Source organism: Propithecus coquereli, unplaced genomic scaffold (genome assembly GCF_000956105.1).
Source record: "Propithecus coquereli isolate 6110/MARCELLA unplaced genomic scaffold, Pcoq_1.0 Scaffold71, whole genome shotgun sequence".
Taxonomy (NCBI): domain Eukaryota; kingdom Metazoa; phylum Chordata; class Mammalia; order Primates; family Indriidae; genus Propithecus; species Propithecus coquereli.
This window is the reverse complement of record NW_012153174.1, coordinates 3163362-3187103: the sequence shown is the minus strand read 5'-3', so window position 1 is coordinate 3187103 and position 23742 is coordinate 3163362. Positions and strand designations below refer to the sequence as shown.

Genomic DNA, 23742 nt, shown 5'->3' with positions numbered 1-23742 from the left:
TAATTATTTTTAAGAAAACTGTGAGCTTTGTGAATATCGTGCTGCTAAGGCTGAGACAGCACAGGAATAGACAAAAAAGGATGGAAGCTTCGTGTTGTCCTTGGTTCAAACACAGGCGGTCACCACCTACCTAGGGAATTTAAGAAGTTAACTCCTGGACTTCCAAATTCTTTATCTGTAAAATACAATGTCATCTACCTCACAGGGATTGTGATGGCAAGTAAATAAAATACTATATATAAACTGCCTGGTACACAGAGGCACTTAATGTTAATTTCTTCTCTTTTTCTGACTATCCCTCCATAGCTAAAGGAGGAGATTTTTAATAGCATCTGTTTTCGTGAGCCTCTATTAGCATTGGAAATGGAGAGATCACCTTTTAAGCAAAATAGGCAGCAAAACAGTTAAGTTTCACAAATTAAAAACACAAAAATAAGGTGGTTAAAATTCCACAAGGCTTCTGTAATGCCACCAAGTTACTGGTTAATCTTCAAAGGAGAACAATGAATTTATATTGACGTCAAATTAAAACACCTTGCCATCACACCTGTCGGGACTAGGCAATAAAGTAAGTATGTGAGACAAACACGAGTCTGGACACACGCTTATTCAGGGGAATGGTGGGAAGAATGGCCCATGTGACGTAAATGGTTATTCTGTCCATTTCTCTCTCTCACCAAGCCCAGGGGGTGAATTAATGTAAGTTAACTGTGAATGCACTGTAGTTCCACTGAAGAATCAAGTTGGTAATGTCTTCCGATTTTTACTTTGTGACCTACCTGCTGTGAACGGTGGTGGCAGTACCACTGGATGGGTTCTACATACATTGTTCTGGCCTAAGCCCAGAAACTCTTAAGAATACAGGAGTGAGGAACTCAAGGGCACATTAGCCCTCTTGCTCTTGGAGCCAAAAACATTTTTGCAACAGAACCTGTTCTCTACAGAAAGGAGTTATTTCTTTAACAATTTCTAGCTTCTCCAAAAGCAAGAGCAGCAAGAATCAGAGTTCATTTGCTTACAACACAACCTAACTTGCCCTTTCCAGACATGCCCTACATGTTAGTAAGTCAATAAACCACTGGCTGAACCGGAGGTATGACAATCATGCACCTAGAACTGGAAGTCCACTGGAACTCACCAAGGGCATGAGGCCATGCCTCCTCTTGTAGATGCGGCGGACATCCTGGAGTGTTATCTGGACCACAGGTTTCTTTGAAAGCAGAAAGACAATCTCAAACATCAGTATACCGACACAATTAGAAGTTGCTCTTTAGTATCAGAAAGGAAGAAAAAGTGATCAAATCTTGCCTTCCCGATGAACAATTGGAAAGGGAGATCTTGGAACAAGGCATATCTGGTTTCGATTCTGCCCTGCCATTTTTCACTAGCTTTATGACCTCGGACAAGTCTCCCCACCCCCACTCGGCACCCCTAAAATGATAATGCAATCATCTGTCTTTCAGGTTATTATAAGATTCTGGAGTGATAAAGAATATTTAAGGACTGGTATAGATAACCTCTCAGGAATTTTCCTCTATTTTTTTTAGCCCAATGGTTTGTTTAGTACTGACATACATCTATTTTTTAGAATCCTGTCTTTTATCTCCTTAAAAATTACAGTGTATCAAGGCTCACAAATTACTACAGCATAAAGCAAGGCCTCTAAACTTTTTCTTTCTTAATGAAGAAGAAATTTTTCTTGCTTCTCCAGAGTTTTAAAATACTGGTCAGAGAGGAATGAGGATAAACAAGGCACTGAGGTTGGCCAAAGGCAATCTTCCACAGCTCTGCTCCCGGGGGACGGAGGGAGGCAGAGCCTCGAGGCAGCCTGGGCAACAGTGCAAACTGCCCTGAAGATTCTAAGTCAGGACTTGGGCCCTGCTGGTCAAGGATCCTGGCCCAGAGACTGGGAAGAGGTTAAGTTCTCAGCTATGGATCCTGAAGCTATGGCACACAGACATCTTTCTAAAAGTTTCTGACCCAAGCCATAGTAACAGTGGGAGCCAAGCCAATTTATCACACTGCTTGAGAACTGCAGCGATTCGCAGCGTCCACTGGAAAACTCGGCAAGTGTGACCCACCACCTAGTGGACACAGTCTTTATAGCATCATCTTTCACTCAGGATAGTAGATGCTTCAGTGCCACATAAAGACCAGCCTGGAGAATTCCCAAAGTGCAGCTTTCTTTGGCAGAAAACACTCCGTAAGTGGCCCTGCCAAATGGCCCAACCGCACTACCAGAATGTATTAGGATTTCTGTTCTTTTAATGAATGCTAAAAAGGGGCCAGATCTAGATAAGCAACAAATCTTTACACGTTTTAGTGTAGCAAGCTGAGTTTATCTGTACTTCCTGGCCTAGTAATTCTACTGTCATTGTGGAAGACAAGACTGTTTCTAAGGTCCGTAGTAGGAGGCCCATGACGGCCAGACTGCAGCATCTCTGCACACACCTCTGCCCTAGCTGAGAGAGGACCAGTTCATAGTGCTTCTGCAAGAAAAATTTAGATCTGCAGATTTTGTTTATAATTAAGGAAAAACAAGAAATCTGAACATGTATGTACATATAAGCAAATATACAGAAAATATCTATTTCTTATTAATCACAGTACATTTCACTGGTCTCTTCCAGATGTGCTTCCTAGTGGAAAGGTCTCAATCTCTACTGATTCTTTACTATAATATAGTTGGGAGGGGGGCTGGGTTTCTTTCCACAACACTGGGAGCAAGTAACCCACAAATGACTGCAAATTGACAGGAGGAACTCAAACTTGGTGACTGTGTGTCAGGATTACACAGGGAGTCTGCAAATACACAGATGCTGGTGGGGGTGGGAGGGGTGGGGCAAATGATTTTGATCCTCACCAAAATGGGAGGCTACTGGGATTGTGAGGCCAAGCTCTGGAAAGAGAGCTTAGGCATGGAGGCGGCTCTCCACCTGACCCCGCAGTCTACGCACCGGGTACCCGTTGAGAGGCTGAAAATACAGGTTTGTGTCCGTGATACACACGTGTCCAGGATTTGTCACCAGAGGCGTCACCATTTCTGCTTTGCATTCCATGTGCAGCTTTTCTGAGACACTTTGGAATCTGAAAATGTGTTTTTCAGCAAAAGTAAGAAAAATCAGAAACTGATCTACTTTCTAGGTTTACCTAAGGGAGCCACAGTGTGACTTTGCATGATATTTGTCTAAACACCATATTTAATATCAGAAAAATAGTAATATAAATTGGTTGCTTAGATAAAACTGACATTCTTTTAAATGGCATAATGAAAACTCTGGTTTTTTAAAAAAATAGATGAGATTACATATCAGAGAAGCAAAAGTAGACAAATGAGTAATATCAAATAACCCTTTAGCTGAACTCTTATTCCTCCCAAAATAAATCAGCCTTGAAACTATTCTTATATAAACATAATTTTCTATATTTGTGTCATTAAGACCCATTTTTATAGACCTATAAACCATTTTGGCAAAGGTGGCATTTATTTCACTCCACACTTTATAACGCTATGACTACATAATTACAATTACTTGAATGTCAGTCAAAAAGTACATTCTTCTGTGGATTTACTGCAGTAAAATCAAAGATAATCTACCCACTACCTTCTCCTAAAATATTTAATCAAAAAAATCCATTCTCTTTCTGCTTTACTAATTTTTAAAAAATTAGGGTAAAACAACCAAATCATCCAAATTTTAAGGCAATTACTTAGTTAAATAATTGGGTTAAAAATAAATCTCTTTATAAGTAACAGGACAAAAATGTACAGGTGCAGACTTCCACATCAAATCAGGATGGCAAAGCCGTAGGCGACTCTTGTAGCTCTCACCCTAATAACCAAAACCAGCTGGACAAGCTGAACAATCCTCATGGTTTCTTCAAACCCACTGGAAAGCCGAGGATGCAGAGAAACCGAAATGAACATAATTGCAAAAAGGAAAGAAGAGACCAAAATCCGTGGAGGTAAGGGCACAGGATGATGAGAGCTTCCGGGAAACAGAAACCCAGAGTCAGGCCTGGAGAGTAACGAAAGCTCCCCAGAGACGCAAACATGCTGAACCCAAGAGACTCTCCTACGGTTCAGAAAGCTGGTGGCTGAGCTGTAAAGCACAAAGACATCTCCAGAATCCTTCAAGTGCTCAGATCCCAAGTCCCACGGAAGAGAAAGTCTTGAGGCCTCCCTCAACAGAGCTGCAGGCAGTGTGGTCTTGAATTTAACCATTGCTGCAACAGAGTCTTAATCCAGCCCAATCACAGATTCAACTAACACAGCCCCCCAAGTACAAGCAGCCTCACAGAATAAGGTGGGCATGACCACTTTGGGAGGTAAGTATTATTTAGTTCAGTGTCTATACCTCCTTTTTTTTCTTTTTGAGACACAGTCTCACTCTTTTGCCCGGGCTAGAGTGAGTGCCGTGGCGTCAGCCTAGCTCACAGCAACCTCAAACTCCTGGGCTCAAGTGATCCTTCTGCCTCAGCCTCCCGAGTAGCTGGGACTACAGGCATGCGCCACCATGCCCGGCTAATTTTTTTTTTATATATTTTTAGTTGTCTGAGTAATTTCTTTCTATTTTTAGTAGACACGGGGTCTCGCTCTTGCTCAGGCTGGTTTCGAACTCCTAAGCTCAAACAATCCTCCTGCCTCGGCCTCCCAGAGTGCTAGGATTACAGTATACCTCCTTTTTAAGCAAACTTTTAAGCATACAATAAGAAATTACAATACACACAAAGAAGGAAGAAAATATGACCCATGCTCAAGAAAGGAAAGACACAACAGAAGGTGACCCAGATGTTAGATCCATCAGGAGACTGTAAGATAGCTATAATAAATACACTAAAGGATCTAGAACAAAAGATGAACAACACAGGTGAAGAGACAGAGAACTTCAGCAGAGAAACAGAAACTATAATATGAAAATGACCCAAAAGTAAATATAGAAATAAAATTCTGCATATCAGAAATAAACAATTAATTAAATAATCTTAAGAACAGACTGGACACAGTAGAGGAAAGGCCCAGCAAAGTTGAAAACAGGTCAGTAAAAAACGTCCTAATAAAAACAAAAGGAGAAAAAAAGCGAAAAAAAAAAATACAGGACGATGTATCTGAGACCTGAAGGAATACACAAAACATACCAATACAAGTATAACTTGAGTTATAAAAGAAAGGACAGAAAACAGGACAGAAGAAATGCTGAAGAGAGCATGGTTGAGAACTGATGGGGGACATCAGTTCACAGATTAATGTTATTCTGAAACTCTCTGTGACATATCAAAAAACATGTATTTGGTCTCTGATCTCAATTCCTGGCACAGAGCTCTTAACCCTTGTATATCCTGAGCAATGGGGGTACAATATTTGTCTTTGGTCCCAGTTCCAACATAGAGCTCCTAATCCCTTGTAATTTCCTGGGTGACAGGAGCACCTTTTGTTCTAATGAGGAGACTCCTGATGGGCTCCTGGATGGGGCTGGTCACTGGTAACCAGAAAGACCAAGCCATGATTAGAGGCTTGGCACTTTCACCCCCCGCCCCATCTTCAGGATAGGGGAGAGAGGCTGGAGATCGACTTCATAAGTGATTATGCCTACGTGATGAAGCCTCCATAAAAATTCCTAGACTATGAGGTTCGCTTCCAGGTTGCAGCCAGGCAAACTCCAGTTCCATGGAGAGGGAAGCTCCTATGTTTGGGACCCTTTCTGACCTCACCCTATGTGTCTCTTCATTTGGCTGTTCATCTGTATCCTTTATCATATCCCTTATTAATATAATAAACTGGTAAACATAAGTAAGTGTGTCCCTGAGTTCTGTGAGCCATCCCAGCAAGTGATGAAACCCCAAGACGGGGTTGTGGGAACCTCTGATTTACAGCCAGCTGGTCGGAAGCACAGGTGACAACCTGAATTTGGGACTGGCGTCTGAAGTGGGGCATCCTGTGGGACTGAGCTCTTAACCTCTGAGTCTGTGCTAACTTTCGGCAGATAGTGTCAAAACTGATTTCAACTGTACAATAGAATACCCAGCTGGTGTCAGAGAACTGCTTGGTGTGGGGAAAAATCCTACATGTCTGGTCATTGCTGTGTTGAGCATAGTAGAAAACAATGGTTTACTTTTTCCTATTATACATTCTCAAACCCTTCAGCAGGATAAGCACAAAGAAGACCACACCTTACACACAGTTAACAATACAAATCATGTGACTTTTCACAAGAAACAATGGAATGAAAATCTTTAAAGTGGTGAAAACATCTGTCAACCTAGAATTCTACATCCAAAAATACCCTGCAAAAATGAAGATGAAATAAAGATCTTTTCAGACAGACAAAGCTGAGAGAATTAATCTCTAACGGATCTGCGTGATAAAAAATGGTACAGAGAGTTTTTCAGATGGAAGAGAAATGATACCAGGTGAAACACTAAATCTACAGAAAGGAAAGAAAAGGACCAGACTAGAAAGTATAAACATTTAAACGTCTGAATAAATAGAAAATAATTATTTTTTAGTATTTTTAATTTATATACAAATAGGTACATATCTAAATTCTTGAAAAAGCTTTTAACTTTTTAAAAGCACAAATAAGAATACTGTGTTGTGAGTTCTATGGCATGTGTAGAAATTAAATATAAGACAGGATCACAATGGACAGGAGAGATAAATGGAAATGCACTGGAGTATGGTTCTTGCATTGCTGTAGTGTAAAATATTATAATATTTGAAGGTACACTGGTACAAGGTGCATACTGTAATCTCAGATTGACCACTAAGAATAATACAAAGTGGTACTGCTAAAAAGTCAATGGAGTGATAAAATGAAGTACCAAAAAAACACTAGATTTACCCAAAAGAAGATAGGAAAAGGAACAAAGAATAAACGCGATGTTAAGGAACAAATACAGTCACGTGCCACATAATGACACTTAGGTCAATGAGACTGCATATACTACAGTGGTCCCATAACGTCATAAAATTGTATTTTCATTGTACCTTTTCAATGTTTAGGTACATAAACACTTACCATTGTGTTACAATTGGCTACAGTATTCAGTACAGTTCAATATCCCTTTTCCAAAATGCTTGGGACCAGAAGTTTTTTGATTTCAGATTTTTTTTCCAAATTTTATAATATTTTCATTATACCAGTTGAGTATCCCTAATCCAAAAATCCAAAATGAGCGTTTTCTTTGAATGTCATGTCAGTGCTCAAAAAGTTTCACATTTTAGAGCATTTTTAGATTTCAAATTTTCCAATTAGGGATTTCCAACTTGTACAGTAACATGCTATACAGGCTTGTAGCCTAGGATCAATAGGCTATATGGTATATACCTATAAACTCTACGATGTTTCACACAACCAAATCGCCTAACAACACGTATCTCACAACGTATCCCCATCATTAAGTGATGCATGACTATACTAAGATAGTGGGCTTAAAACTAACTATATCTATTAAATTATATAATTATAAATTATCTAAACATTCCAGTTAAAAGGTAGAGATTGTCAGAATGCATAAAAAGTAAGACTTGCCAGGAGCAGTGGCTCACACCTGTAATTCTGGAACTTTGGGAGGCCGAGGCAGGAGGACTGCTTGAGGCCAGGAGTTCGAGACCAGCCTGAGCAACATAGCGAGACCCCATCTCTACAAAAAGTTTTTAAAAATTAGCCAGGCATGGTGGCAGTGCCTGTAATCCCAGCCACTTGGGAGGCTGAGGCAGGAGGATCACTTGAGCCCAGGAGTTCAAGGCTGGAGTGAGCTGTGATTGCGCCACTGCACTCCAGCCTGGGCAACAAAGGGAGACTCCCATCACAAAAAAAAAAGAAAAACTGAGCTATATATTTAAAATATGTGTTTCTGGAAACAGAATAAAGACACAGATTAAAAATAAGAGGATAGAAAAAGATATACCATGCAATCACAATACATAAGAAAATTGGCATGGTTACATTAAAGGAAGACAAAGTAGACATCAAGACCAAGAGTATTACAGATAAAGAAGGATATTTCATAATGTTGAAAGGATCTATTCATTATGAAGATACGACACATCTTAATTCATGTGAACCTAACAACAGAGCTTCACAACACACAATGCATAAAGTGACAGAAATAAGAATCATTGTCATAATGGTGATTCCACAACCATCATTCAAAGTCTTAACATCCTTCTCTCAGTATCTCATAGAACAAGTCAACAACAACAAAAAAATCAACAAAGTATATATGCTCTGAACAACCATCAACCAGTGGGACCCAAACGCCATTTATGGAGCACTAACTCAACCACCACAGAGCACACACTCCTTTCAAGGGCTTACAAGATGTTCACCGAGACAGAACATATGCTGGGCCCGTAAAACAGACCTCAATAAATACCAGAAGACTGAAAACATATAGAATGCATTCTCTGATCAGATAATATTAGGTTAGACATCAGTAATAATAAGATATCCACAAAATTCCCAAATATGTGTAAGTTAAGCAACATACTTCTAAATAACCTGTGGATCAAAGAAGAAATAACAAAGAAAATTATAAAACACGTTTACATGAATAACAGATAATGAAACACTACATATCAAAATTTGTGGGATGCTGCTAAAGCAGTGCTTAGAGGGAAAATTTTAAGTTTAAATACTTCTATTAGAGAAGAAGGTATAATATTGGCGATCTAGGCTTTGTTCTTAGGAAGCTAGAAAAAGAACAAGTTAAGGCTGAAGGAAGGAAAATGCAAATGTGGAAATCAACTATAAATAAAATGGAAAACTAGAGAAATGCAAACAAAGTCAAAATTTGGTTATTTGAAAGGTTAATACAATTGCTAAGCCCCTAGCAATACTAATAACAGAAAAAAAAAAAGAAAAAACACAAAGTACCAATACAAGGAATGAATGAGAGGTCAAAGATGCTACTGGCATTAAAAGGAGAGTAACAACTTCATTCCAATAAATCTGACAACTTAGATGAAATGAAAAAATTTTTTGAAATACACAGTGTACCAATCAGACACAAGAAGAAACAGAAAATTAAACAGCCCTATGTCTAGTCAATAAATTAAATCCCAAAGAACACATCAGCCCTGGAAGCCTTCATGAATAAATTCTATTAAAAATTTAAGGAAGAAACGGCACCAATCCTACACAAACTCTGAAAACAGGGCATAAAGGAAGACCTCCAAATTCATCTTATGAGGTCAGCATAACCCTGTGCCACACCTGACACACACATTACAAGAGAATTACAGAGCAATATACCTCATAAATATAGATGCAAAAATACTTACCAAAATACTGGCAAAGCAAATCCAGCAATATATAGAAAGGAGAATGTATCATGATCTCAAATTAGATTTATCCCATGAATACAACGTTGCTTTAACATTGAAAAAAATCAGTCAATGTAATTAATAATATGAAGAGAATAAAGAAAAAAATATGATCATGTCAATAAATGCAGAAAAAGTATTTGACAAAATTCTATGTCTATTATTGAAAAAAACTCTCAGCAAACTAAAAATAGAAACTTCCTTATTCTGTTAAAGGGCATCTATAAAAAATCTACAGCTAGCATCATTTTTTAAAGATGAAATATTAAACCTTTTTCCTATAAGATCAAGACTAAGGCCAGGATGTCCATTCCCACCACTTCTATTAATAAAACAGTGCAATGAGGCAAGAAATAGAAAATAAAAGCCATGGGGGTTTCTGTGAAACTCATTATTCACAGATTAAATTATTATGTACATGAAAACTCTATGGAATCCACAAAAAACCCTCTAGGACTATGAGTGGATTTGAAAAAGTCATAGGATACGAGGTCAATCTAAAAAAAAATGAACTGTATTTCCATATTTTAGTAACAAATAATTGGAAAATGAATTTTTAATAGCATCAAACAATCAAATATCTAGGAATATATCCAACGAAAGATGGCAGCATCTACGTGTTAAACGTGTAACAATGGGGATACTTAGTGACGGGTGAAGAGAACCCTGTACTTGCTGCTGTCTTTTAAATCTAAAATTATTCCAAATAAAGACATTTTCAGATACAAATGAGGAAATCTGAATACAGAGCTATATATGAGATGATGTCTGAATTACTGCTAATGGAGTATGTTCATGGTATCAAGGAATGGAGGAGAAGATCTTGCAATAAACACATGCCGAAGTGCTCACGGGGGAAGTGTCATGATGTCTTGGAATTTAGCTTCGAATGGTTCAGAAAAAAATTATACACATGTATTTTTTATATATAATACATTTACATATGTACATGTACATGTTATATATACATATTTATACATACAAATCATACACACACAGAGCATGTGAATGATACAAGATCAAAAGCAAATTTGGAAAATTTTAAATTAACACCTGGTGAATCACAGGGTATCTCCATTCATTAGCTTCTATCAACTTGTGAGGATTTAAAAATTTTCAAAATAAAAAATAGGAAAAAATAAATACAGCTATCTTTATATTCCTTCAATAAAAAAGTATCTCCTCAGGAATGTGACCAAAGCTTATCTTAGCAAAAGTTTCCCTTCTTTCTTTCCAATACTGGAATATTTCATTTACCACTGCAAAAATTTCTCTCCCAAATTCTTCAGCCTAACACTTCAGAGACTGGATAAATTAAAAATTTCATAGTGAGCCACTTTTTAAATAAATGCCATGCTGATATCCAGAATTCAAGCCTAAATCGCCACTTAGAAAAATGATGCATTCTAAGTAGGTCAGAAGAAGCTAATTCTTCTTCTTTATTTCTTTTCCTTTCTAAAATGGAAACTATTCTTCCCTCAGCAATACACTTACCTAATATATCCTGCCAGTATAAAAATGTAAAGAAAATTAATGCTACATAGTGAAACAGAAAAAGAATCTAACATAAATACAAAAAACACATTACTGGACAGGTGGCTTTACTGGCAAGTTCTTTAACATGTTAAAATGTAGGGCAAAGGTCAGGATAACTGATTCTGAAATCTCACAAAGACAGCAATAAAGTAGAATATTACAAACTAATCTCATTTATAAACATAAGCTTCTAGCAAAACCCTAGCGCATAATAATCCATAAATGAATGAATCTATTCAACCAATACTTTATACTTTGTCCTAAGCACGAATGATTACTAAATGCAAAAATCTAAAATAAAAAATGCTAGTGAATAGACTCTTGCAAATATTTCATAGATAAGATTTTGTACACATAAAGAATCTAAATATAACATTAATGGAATTGGTCACAGAGTTTTATACGGTTGCTGAAAACAAAATGAGTACACAAAAATCTACTGCATTCTATATATCAACAATAAACAGAAAATGAAATTTTTAATAACATACCATTTACAATACCATCATGGATGTGAAATAGTTAGAATAAATCTAACATAAGACAAGAAAGCCCTTTATGAAGAAAATCATAAGGAAGATATTAAAGACCTAAATAAATAGAGAGAAAACTATACATTTGCTGTAATTGCAATCAAAATCCCAGCAGGCTTTCTTTCATGGGAATTGATGAGCTGATTCTAAATTTATATGGAAGTGCCAAAAATAGTACAGACATAAGTAAAAAGGAAAATAACGTCTGGGGCTCTGCACAACCAGATATCAATAGTTACCATAAAGATATAGTAATTAACATGATGAAGATATAGACCAATAGCCCAAATACACTGATATAAGGAAATCTACTAAATATAAGGCAAGACATGAGTAAGAAAACAGGATAATATAAAAGTATAAAATTGTCATTTTTGCAGAAAATACCTTCTATACTTAGAAAAGCCACGAAAATCAATGAAAAAACCGTTAGAACAGTAAGACTGTATTCTCTTGGTCCCTATGGGGCACCATAAGAAAGTACTTACGACAACTTGAAAGCTTAGGGAAGACTTTCTAGAAGAACTGAGAGCCAAACTGAAAGAATTAGTAAGACTTAGCTAGCAAAAGAGGGGGAGGATGACTTTTGTAAGCAGAAGGAACATGAACAAAGGTTCAGAGGTAAGAGCCCACGGGGCACAAGAGAAACTGCAGGTAATGCAAATAACTAGAGCACAGACTAAAAGAGCCAGCGACTGGACGCAGCCAGAGCCAGCATGTGGGAGTCTTGCGAGCCGTGATACGGTGCTTAGACTTCATCCTGAAGGCAACGGGGTGTGGGGGGGGGGGTCTTGAAGAATTTTAAACAGGCACGTGATGTCATTAAATAAATTCTTCAGAAAGATTCTATTTTAAAAGGATATTAGGCACGGGGAGAGACGAGGATGGAGAAGGAAAGACTGAAGTCAGCCAGAGGAGCTGAAAGCTGTGACAGCGTTCTGGATGGGTCGGGAGATGGAGAGAAATGAGGCGACGGTGTGAAAACAAAGACAGGCCCTGCTGGCTGACGGCAGTCAGGATGCAAAAGAGTCAAAGAAGCCCGCGAGATTTCTCCTGCACTGAGGCTGGGCCATTCCTCGAGAACAGCAGGTTTCGGGTGAGATCGATGTTGACGCCGCCGGTTTTGGACATGCTTGCTGGGGCACAGGGATGAAGACGTCCACCGCTTTTCCAATCAGGAAACAAGATCGTTAAAAACTTACCGGTTTTTGTCAAATGACGTCCTGGCCAAACGTGACTGCAAAATTGCTGTTATCTATTAAAACAGACCATTTAAAAAGTATAGATATAAGTATTTATAAGTAAAATATCAACACAAGTTAATTCACAACCAAAGACACACATCGTTAGAAACACTTACCATGGCAGTTTGGTCGCCCAGCTTGTCGAGGCAGGATGCTCTGTGAAGCTACAATATCATAAATATATATGATTTATTTTTTCTCTCAGGTGATAATGAAGTGTTTCTTTAGAAGCAAAGAAAAACAGCCATCATCCTATTACTTAGTAGCAGTCAACATTACTTCTGCCATACCCACGGCTTCTTCCTAATATACAGTTCTCAAAGTCAACATATTGAAGTAAATCTGCTACGTATTTAGAAAAGACGTGATGGTTTAGGCAAGACCAATAAATGTGAAATTTATAAAGACAATTTCTGCCTCAGCTTGCCATGAATTCTCTGCCCAGTGAGTGCCTAAGCCACTGGCTTACCTGAAGCAACGTCTCCACAACGTCTTCCACCTTCCCTGAAACATCTAATTCGAAGACGTACTCCATTTTGCCCTAACAAAGAGAGGAATATATCAAAACACAGGAAGAGACGCAGCACGTCATTAAGAACATGTGCATAGCACCTGCTAAATTCTACGTTTCTGCCTAATAGCTGCCCCCCAGAAAGTCCATATGATTTACTGCCATATTTATTATCTCTTTCCTTCTGCTAACTTTGGACTTAGTTTGCTCTTCGTATTCTAATTCTTTGAGCTATAGAGTTAGGATTCTTATTTGAGATCTTTCTTCTTTTTTTTTAATGTAGGCGTTTATCGATTTTCCTCTTAATACTACTTTTGCTGCATCACCTAAGTTTTGTTATATTATGTTTTCACTTTTGTTTGCCTCAAGATATTTTCCAATTTCTATTTTGATTTCTTCTTTGACCCATTGGTTGCTGGAGAGTGTGTTGTTTAATTTCCACATATCTGTGATTTTTCCAGTTTTCCTTCTGCTATTGATTTCTAGTTTCGCTCTATTTTGGTCAAAAAAGATACAAGGTATGATTTCAGTCTTCTTAAATTTGTTAAGACTTGTTTTGAGACAGTCGATCTGTCCTGGCGAATGCTCCACGTGCTTGAGAAAAAAAAGCATATTTGGCTGCTGTTGGGTGGAATGTTCTCTATATGCCTGTTAGGTCCATTTGATCTACACTGTTGTTCAAGGCCTCTGATTCCTACTGATGTTCCATCTAGATGCTCGACCCATTGTTGAAAGTGGGGATTGAAATCTCCTACTATTATTGCTTTGCTATCTATTTCTCCCTTCGGTCCTGCCAATGTTTCATATATCAGGTGCTCTGAGATTGGGTGCTGTTTATTGTGATGGATAACTTTATGTGTCAGTTTGACTGAGCCACAGAGTACCCATTTATTTGGCTAAACATTATTTCTGCGTGTATCTGTGAGGGTGTTTCTGAATGAAATTAACATTTGAATCAGTAGACAGAGTAGATTGCCTTCCCCAGCGTGGGTGGGCCTTATCCAATCCACTGAGGGCCTAAATAGAATAAAAGGCTAAGAGGAAAAAAATATTTTCTTGGTGTCTATCTTCAAGCTAGGACCTGCCTTCAAGCAAGGCAGGTCTTCTCCTGCCTTCAGACTGGAACTTACACCATCAGCTCTCCTGGGTCTGGACTTCTGAGCCTCTATAATCACTTGAGTCAATTCATTTTAATAAACCAATCTCTCTCTCTCTCTCTCTCTCTCCCTCTGTATATGTATGTATGTGTGTATATATAAATGCACATACACACACATCCCTATACATGTATATATGTATATCTATGCAGGTAGGTATATATACACACACACATCCTACTGGTTCTGTGTCTCCAGAGAACCCTAATACATATATTTATGATTATTATATCTTTCTGGTGAATTGACCCTTTTATCATTATAGGTCCTTCTTTGTTTCTTGTGACAGTTTTTTGACTTAAAGTCCATTTTGTCTGGTGTAAATATGGTCAGCTCTGCTCTCTTTTGGTTACCATTTACATAGAATATTTTTTTCTATCCTTTTACTTTAGACCAAATATGAGTCTCTTGTAGACAGCACATATTAATAGTTTGGATCTTGGGTTTTTTTAAATTCATTCAGCTACTCTGCATTTTTTGGATTGGAGAGTTTAATCTATTTACATTTAAAGTAATTATTGATAGGACTTACTATTGCCATTTTAATTGTTTTCTGTCTGTCTCTTTTGTCCCTCTTTTCTTCTGTTACTATCTTCCTTAGCATTGATAGTCTGTGGTGACATACTTTGATTCCTTCCTCATTTTCTTTTCTGTTTCTTCTATAAGTATTTTCTCTGTGTTACCATGGGGTTTATATAAAACATCTACTGGTTTAATAATCTCTTTTAAGCTCATAGCAACTTAACTTTAATCACATATAAAAACTATTCTTTCACGTATTTGCCTCCCTTTTATGTTACTGATGTGCCAAATTATATCTTTTGTGTTGTGTATTCATTAACACAGATTTATATTTGTAGGCTTTATTATACTTTTGTCTTTTAACTTCTATACCAGAATTAAAACTGATTTACACACCACCATTATAGCCCTACAGTATTCTATATTCGTCTTTACAAGCAAGCTTTATACTTTCATATGCTTTTGTGCTGCTCTTTAGCATATTTTTGTTTCAACTTGAAGGAATTGTTTTAGCAGAAGGTCTCATGGTAATGAATTCTCTCCGCTTTTGTCTATCTGGGAAAGTCCTTACCTCTCCCTCATTTCTCAAGGACAGTTTTGCCAGATAGACTATTCTTTGTTGGCATTATTTTTTCTTTAGCACTTTGAATCTATCATCCAACTGCCTTCTGACCTGCAAATTTTCTGCTTAAAAATCCGTTGGTGGTTTTACGGGGGTTCGCTTGTATGCAACCAAATACTTTTCTCTTGCTGCTTTCAAAATTCTCTCTTTGTCTTTGACTTCTGACAATTTGATTATAATGTGTCCTGGTGTGGACATCTTTGGATTGCTCCTACATGGAGTCCATTAGACTTCTTTTGTTTGTTTGTTTGTTTTTTTATAGCCAGTCAAATTTAGCAGTGCGGGGTTGAATACCAACTTCAGTGACACTAACGTTAGTAAGTTCTGATAACCCACTACCATTGGACCAGCCTAGACTTCTTAAATTTGGATCTCCATGTCCTTCTTCAGATTTGGGAAGTTTTTAGTCACTATTTCTTTAGATACACTTTCTGATCCTTTCTCTCTCTCTTCTCCTTCTTGGATTCCCTTATTATGTATCTGGTCCACTTGATGGTATCCCATTAGTCCCTTACGCTTTCTTCGCCCTTTTTGATTCCTTTTTTTCCTTTTGCTCCTCTGACTGGATAATTTCAAATGACCTGTTTTCGAGTTTGCTTGTCCTTTCTTCTGTTTGATCAAGTCTGTTCTGAACCCCTCTAGTGAAATTTTCAGTAAAGTTATTGTATTCTTCAGTCCCAAAATTATGTTTGGTTCTTTTTTATATTTTCTGTCTCTTTGCTGAAATTCTCATTTTGTTCATGCATCATTCTTCTGAACTCATTGAGCATTTTTATGACAACTATTTTGAATTCTTTGTCAGGTAATTCATATACCTCCTTTTCCTTAGGGTTTGTTTCCAGACATTTATTTTGTTCCTTTGATTGGGCCATTTCCCCCTGATTCTCTGTGTTCCCTACAACATTATGCTGGTATCAGCATATTTGAAAAAACAGTTAGTTCCCCCAGTCTCTTCTCTATGGACTGGCTTCATACAGAGAATGACCTTTGCAAATCAGCCTGGGTAGAGATGCTGGAGGTCTCTCAAATCTTTGCTGTGGATGTCTCTCTGTTCTCTAGACTTAAGCATGTAGATTCCTAATTAGGGAGATTTACCGCTTTCTTTTTTTCAGGAGCTTGGAGTCATTTGCTCTCTCTGGTGTCTGTCTACTGTACCACAGGTCCTCTGAAGCAGCAGCATGCCACCCGCAATTTTTTCCTCTGTGGCCCCCAGGCATCTAGACTATGTAGGGCTCCATCCACACTCTGAGACAGGTGAGACAGAAGCCAGTCCCTCAGGCAGTGCCCATGAAAAGTCAGAACATTGGATGTATGATCCAGTCTTCTTTTTCCCTCTCCAGGGAGAAGCCAGAAGCTGGGAGCTTTCTCCCAATCACATGGCACTGTGCTAGAAGGACAGAAGTAAATGTCACAAGTTTTCCTACAATGTGGTTGGTTTTATGCTCACTTGGGGTGCAGAGTCCTCTTAACTGGTTTCTGGATTTCTCACAAAGGGAATGGTTCTGTGTGTTGTTGAATCAGTGTCTTCGTAGGAGGAAGGAGGGACTTGAGTTCCTATTCTGGTATCTTTCTGTTGTCATTCCCCTCCTTTTTAATTTTTAATCTGAGAATCCTTTGGTATTCTAGTTCATATTGGAACAAAAGATTTTTTCTTTGTTTAGACACCTCACTCTTATTTCCTTTCACATAAAGGAAAGGTCTATTTTTCAATAGACCATGTGCAGCTTTGCACTTCAGCTGGGTCTTAGAAGAGCCTTTAGAGGGAGAGCACCCCACACAGTGGCTCTCCACTTGTGGGGGGGAGTGTGTCCTACTGCTCCCAGGGTCTTTAGTCAATGTGTGGAGGTACTGTAACAACAACAGGGGGAGCAGTATACTAGAGGCATTTATTAGTCAGGAAGAGACTTTAATATAAAGGTTTGCCCCACACACTGAAAAACTGCCCTGCCCAATATGCCAACAGTACCACTTAAGAGTAATTAAATCTCAGTATTTATAATTTCTGACAAATCAGAACATGCAAGTGTTTCTTGTCCATAAAACCCAAAGGCCACTACACATACAGTTTGTGCATTCCATAAACTGCTGGCTAAAACACCATAGGCTGACCTGCAATTGGGAATGAGATTCAGTCTGTGTTTGCCCAAAAAAGGGTGGCTTTTCCTAATTCACAGTGGTGTTGTTATAAGAAGCACTAGCCCTGTCCCTAGGACCTATAAAAACTCTTTTAGGAGGAGCTATCCCTTTACTATATATTAAGCTAAAGCATACAGAATTAAAGCACAGAATGGTTAAATGAAATGTCTATGTTTACTTGAAATGTCCTGGGGAACCAGACATTGTATTCAAGTCCCCTCATAGAGTCTATTTAATTAAGGGTACTTATAAATTATTATTAAGTTCTCAAGAGTATATTATAACCTATAAATACTTACCAAATATTTTTTAAAATAAATTTTCAGTAATATACTGGGGAAAAAATTCTCAGTAAATAAACTTAGAAATGATTCATATTCTGATTTCAATTTCTAATCTAATCATTTAAGGTTTTTTTTTTTCCTATTAGTCACATTTTTTTCATTAAGTCAAAAGTTAGTTGAATTCTCTTGGACTAAAGTCTATGGCTCCCTTGAGTAATTTTGTTATATCTTCTAGGTAATAAGCTTTTAAATACCCATTATTATTATATTTAATTAAAGATCTTAATAAAGTTGCAAAAGCTTATTGCTCAGAATTACTATATAAATTGCTGGGAATACATGAAAAGCTTTACTTACCCTTTCTATTTTATATGGTGCCACAACATTATGTTCTTTAATAAAATATACCTGAGAAAGAAAAATAAATTCTAGTAAAATATGATTAAAATATTTCATTGTAAAGAGTAACTATAGGCCGGGCGCGGTGGCTCACGCCTGTAATCCTTGCACTCTGGGAGGCCGAGGCAGGTGGATCACTCAAGGTCAGGAGTTCAAGACCAGCCTGAGCAAGAGCGAGACCCCGTCTCTACTAAAAGTACAAAGAAATTATCTGGACAACTAAAAATATATAGAGAGAAAAAATTAGCCGGGCATGGTGGCGCATGCCTGTAGTCCCAGCTACTCGGGAGGCTGAGGCAGGAGGATCGCTTGAGCCCAGGAGTTTGAGGTTGCTGTGAGCTAGGCTGACGTCATGGCACTCTAGCCAGGGCAACAGAGCCAGACTCTGTCTCAAAAAAAAAAAAAAAAGAGTAACTATAAATTAGGATATTATAAATCCAATGTTTTAAATTATTATTACATAATCTCTATTTCTAAAAGTATTTGCATTAATACTAGCATTGCTTTAAAGTTCTGTTGTTAAAACAAAAAATATTAAATTAAAAACAGATGCATCCAGGCAACACGATAGCAATAATTACTGAATGAATATCTAAGATGCTTTATGAATGTCATCACTTGGTACCAAGTGACCAAGTAGACAGAGGAAGGAAGCTAATCTAAGTGCTGATTTTCTAAGAAATGGACAAAACAAATTTACTGTGGTATCAAATATATTCATTAATATACAGACGCATCTCTTCCCTAGAGGTGATCTGGGCACATGGTGTTTTCACACGCACCAGGCCACCTGTCCTCGTACTTGATATTAATGACCTGTGCAACAAGCAACACAATCCACCAGCGGCATCGGTCTCCTCACACCTGCACCCTTATCCCTGCCTTTCCTTTGTAACAGTAGGGGGTCTGCCTGGCCCTCAAAGGCCAGCCCCTCTAACAGGGCACAGAATGTGGGCCCTCGCTTACCTGTCAGCTACTCAAAACTTTGCTCCTAAGATTATACATTGCACCTTGTCCCATTTCAAACAAACCACAGATAACCACCACACACACACACACACACACACACACACACACACACACACACACACACACTTCCCCTTGGTCTCACATCCTCCTTTTGCCATTTCTCTGTTCCTTTTTGTGGCAAAACTGTTTGCAAGAGCTGTCTGTAATTTCTCTTGGGCCCATGACAGGTTTCCATCCCCACCGTGCCATTGGAACCACTCCTCAGATGGTGACGCAAAGTGCACAAGATCTTCATGTCACCAAATCCAATAATCAATTCTCAAGTCTTCCTTGACTGTCTTTCTCAGCGCAAATAACAGAGCTGATACCTCTTCCTGAAGCAGTTTTCCACGTGGCTTTCCAGATGCCTGCTCCTGGTTCTCTCCATCCTCACTGGCTGCTCCTTCTGTCTGCTTCTGGACCCCGCTCTTTTCCCAACCTGGTATGTTAGAAAGCTGCGGGTCTTAGTCATCAGACCTCTCTAGCCACACTCAGTCCCTAGGGAATCTCATCTAGCGCCAAGGTCTTAAAAAGTCTCTGGAAACTTCTAACTCTGCAGTTTATATTTTTAGCCTCAGTCTCCTCTCTGGAACCCGGATGAATACATCCTAATGCCTGCTGGGCATCTCTTGGAGGTCTGCCAGGCTTCTTAAAGCCCACATTCTAAACCAAGCTTGCTCCTTCCCAGGCTTCTTTATTGTAATAAAAGACACTCCTATCCACCTAGCTGGAGTCAGTCCTGACTGATTGTTCTCCTTTATTTCCTGCAGCTAACTCAGCAGCACAGTTGGTAGGTTCTTCTTCAGAATATATCCAGGCAATGATCACCTCTCACCATCCTGGTCCAAAACACCTGGGTTTCTGGAAGGCCCCAAAGGGCCTCCTGACTTCCACTCATGCCCCCATACAGCATGTTCTCTACCAAGCCTCCAGAAAGATTACAAATCAGATGCGCCCCTTCTCTTTCAGCTCTCCACGGATTCTCTCTGTGCTTTATTCTAAATCCTCACTGTGGCCTGCAAAGCCCTTCATGACATGGTCACTGCCCCTGTTCCAGCCTCCCTTTGAACACTCCTTGACTCCCACGCCCCAGGCGCACTTACCCTCCTGTGCCCTCCACCCGTGAAGGACACACCCACCTGCGGAAGTGAGACTCTCCCCACCACCAACACTGAAGAAAATCGCAGGGCTCACTTCCTCATGCTGTCTGAGTCTCTTGTCCAGTGGTACCTTCTCAGCGAGGCAACCCTAACCACTCCACCTAAAGCAGCACGTTAATATTTCTTATTGTTTTCTATCCTTTTGTCCTACTTTCATTTGCTTCATAGCATTTATCACTACCTAACTTTAGAGGAGACATTTGTTTATTGTTTGTCTCCCCCATTGAAAAGTAAAGTCCATGGGGAGAGAGGCTTCGATGTTTTGTTCTTCCTCCCTGCATCTCCAGAGCCTTGAAAGGAATACTTATTCAATGCATGGGTTAAATTATCACTTACACACACACACACACACAGAGCTCTCTCTTTATTCTAGGAGCAACAGAAAATCTGGAAGCAAAACTCTCTAAATGTAAAGCACCATAGCATATTTCTGAGACCTTGTGATCTACTAAGTAAGCAAAACACATAAAAGTTGCCTGGCTGTGTACTTGATATGGGAAGCTTAAAACAATATTTGAAGGAATATCTGTGTCCAGACCCCCCTTGGTGTTAAGCTGAATTGGAATTGGTTTGATATGAGACCTTTTCAACTAACTATTAAAAGTAGGTGGAAGGATTTTAGGGCTTTATTTCTAAGCCCAAAGTTATTAAAATTTTACAAAAATAACTGAAATGTATAATTTTATAATGAAAAACCTACTTCCAACTGAAAAAGTACCTCTTCCTTTCAAGATAAGGACTTTTTAGAACGAGGGTACGAAGTAGAATCCTAACGTAGACACGAGGGCACAGGGTGGACCCGAGTCATTAACAAAGTTTCCATAAACAAAGGCGGTCAGTGATGCAAACAGTGCTAGGAGCAGAAACTCTCTCCTCCTCACCACTCGCCTCCTCGAGACTCTCCACGCGCTGCCACGTGGCAGGGGCTTTAGGCCGAGTCCTGAAGTCAAAAAATCTGTGTGTCTTTGTTTCCCACAGCTTTTCCTACACTTCCTTGAATCCAGGGCAACTTTTCTCCGAACACCTCAAGGAATGAGGGCTCTGCAGAGTGTGAAGGCTCACTCCTTCATTTTAAAGATGAAGAAGGTGAAATCCAGAGCCAAAAGAAGGTGGTAGAAGACCTCTACTCCCTTCTTATCTACAATTTTTTAAAAATCTGTACACTAATTAATGATGCAACAGGAGAAAACCCGTGTTTTAATTGATCTGGTATCGCCAGTGCTGTGCTGAGCGCAGTGGTGGGTGCAGAAATGTATGCAGCACAGATTCTGAATGAACAAAAGGTCATGACCCCAAGAGACACAATGATACAGGACTAGTGATCCCCAGTCCTTGGCTTTGTCCCTGAGACCATCTAAGTAGTGTGGTGCTGGCCTCTCATCTTCTGAACGACTAGGAGGCTAGAGGAGGAACCGCCATCCCTTCGTCTCCACCCTCACACACTGTGAGAACTCCCGAGGATGGAACCACAAGTCGCAGATACCACACACTTAATAGACGGTAAGGATTCCATTACGGATCCCATCTTTAGACAAACGTGTTTCTCGATGATTAAATTTTAAAAGTATTTAAATATCTATTCCAATAGTCTTTGTTTGATATTTCTAGACATAATTTCATCATACTAAAAAATATAAGTATATAAATGTTCATTAGCGTTCTAAAAAAAATTTACTATGTGCTTCTTACCTGACTGAAAATGAGTGAAATCTCCCCAGATTTTGCCCTAAAATATGGATAAAAGTCATTAAATATATAGCTTTTTGGTTGAAGTAAAATTAAACAGTTAGTGAAAATGACATACTTTGCAAAGTGTCTGTTGGCTCCATTTTCTCCATGTTTTCCTATATTTATACAATCTCTCAAAGGAATCTAGATAAAATTGAGAGAAAAATATTATAAAAATAGGCAAAAGTGAAATATACACAAAAATAGGAACATCTTTGTTCACATTTAAAACGTGTTTACCTTAATGATAGGCTGGGATATTGCATCTGGTTCAAAAATCACTGATTTTGAACATATCTTTAAGGAGCCTCTGATTTTTCTAGGGATCAAAGTACAAAATATTATTTAACAAACATAACAAAAGTCACGAAAATAATCATGATACAATTGAGAAAGTAGGTTACTAAAATGTCAACTAATAAAAGATCAACAACACAATTACAGAGAAGAGTATGAAAGTTTGAGAAAAAAATAACAAACTATTTTCCCCCTATCTCCACCTACCTAGAGGTTAGAGAAATATGTCCACATTGTCTTTATGGTTTGACTTGTTGAGCACTGCCTCATGCATTTTATTTTTATTTCCTTATTTGGTCCTCACCACTACTCTGAAAGGGAAACTAAAATAAATGCTGAATCTATCCTGTAAATTATGTTGGCTTTTATAATAATTCCCTATATAAGAACTATTCAGAAGGTAACATTAAATATCTAAAATTGATTAGGTAAAGGGATTTTTTTCTTATGTATAATCATGGAAAAAATAAGAGAGTTTGAATTTAGCACATAAAATGCTTTTTAACTGTGATTTGGGGGTATGTAGGAATTCACGAAAAAATGTGTTCCATGATAATAAGCAATTTTGAAGACTGCCAGGCTACTACTATAGCATCAAATAAGTTATAGACTTTACCATTTTATTATTTTTTCGAACATTTATATAGCTTCAGTGAATTTTGGAAAGAAACCTGCCTGAGCATTTTAGAGGCAATTACTAGTTTTGGTCAACATGCATCGCTCGCCTGAAGCTAATAAAAATCTACACACTTAAGACAACTTGTTCTGCTGGGTGTGGTGGCTCACGCCTGTAATCCTAGCACTCTGGGAGGCCAAGGCAGGAGTATTGGTTGAGCTTGGGAGTTTGAGTTTGCAGTGAATTACAATGACACCACTGCACTCTACCCAGGAGGGTGAGAGTGAGGCTCTGTCTCAAAAAAAAAAGGAAAAAAAAAGAAAACTTGTTCATTATTTTTAAACAATCTATACACTTTCTTTTTTTAATTGATTGGATGTCTATTATCAATGATCAAATCAAGGCAATAGCTTATTATGTATTCAGAACACAGGTTAAGAGATGCTGAAATATTATTAATACCTTACAAAAAAATCACCTGAAGATCAGTTTCCAAGAGTACGTTTTAGGCTGGGTGCAGTGGCTCACGCCTGTAATCCTAGCACTCTGGGAGGCTGAGGTGGGTAGATCATTTGAGCTCAGGAGTTCGAGACCAGCCTGAGCAAGAGCGAGACCCCGTCTCTACTAAAAATAGAAAGAAATTGGCTGGACAACTAAAAAT

At 38.4% G+C, this 23742-nt stretch overlaps 1 protein-coding gene across 1 annotated transcript in view; it reads right to left on the bottom strand.

Moving 5' to 3' along the window:
• NSMAF (neutral sphingomyelinase (N-SMase) activation associated factor) overlaps positions 1–23742 on the bottom strand; it is a 60490-nt gene that overhangs the window by 19682 nt on the left and 17066 nt on the right. The window contains exons 3-11 of the mRNA XM_012661384.1: positions 22409–22487; positions 22245–22312; positions 22130–22166; positions 18231–18281; positions 13111–13182; positions 12758–12805; positions 12600–12652; positions 2958–3087; positions 1139–1210 (exon numbers count right to left, since the gene is read on the bottom strand). Coding sequence (XP_012516838.1) covers positions 1139–1210; positions 2958–3087; positions 12600–12652; positions 12758–12805; positions 13111–13182; positions 18231–18281; positions 22130–22166; positions 22245–22312; positions 22409–22487 — 610 coding nt within the window. The remainder of the gene's footprint in view (positions 1–1138; positions 1211–2957; positions 3088–12599; positions 12653–12757; positions 12806–13110; positions 13183–18230; positions 18282–22129; positions 22167–22244; positions 22313–22408; positions 22488–23742) is intronic.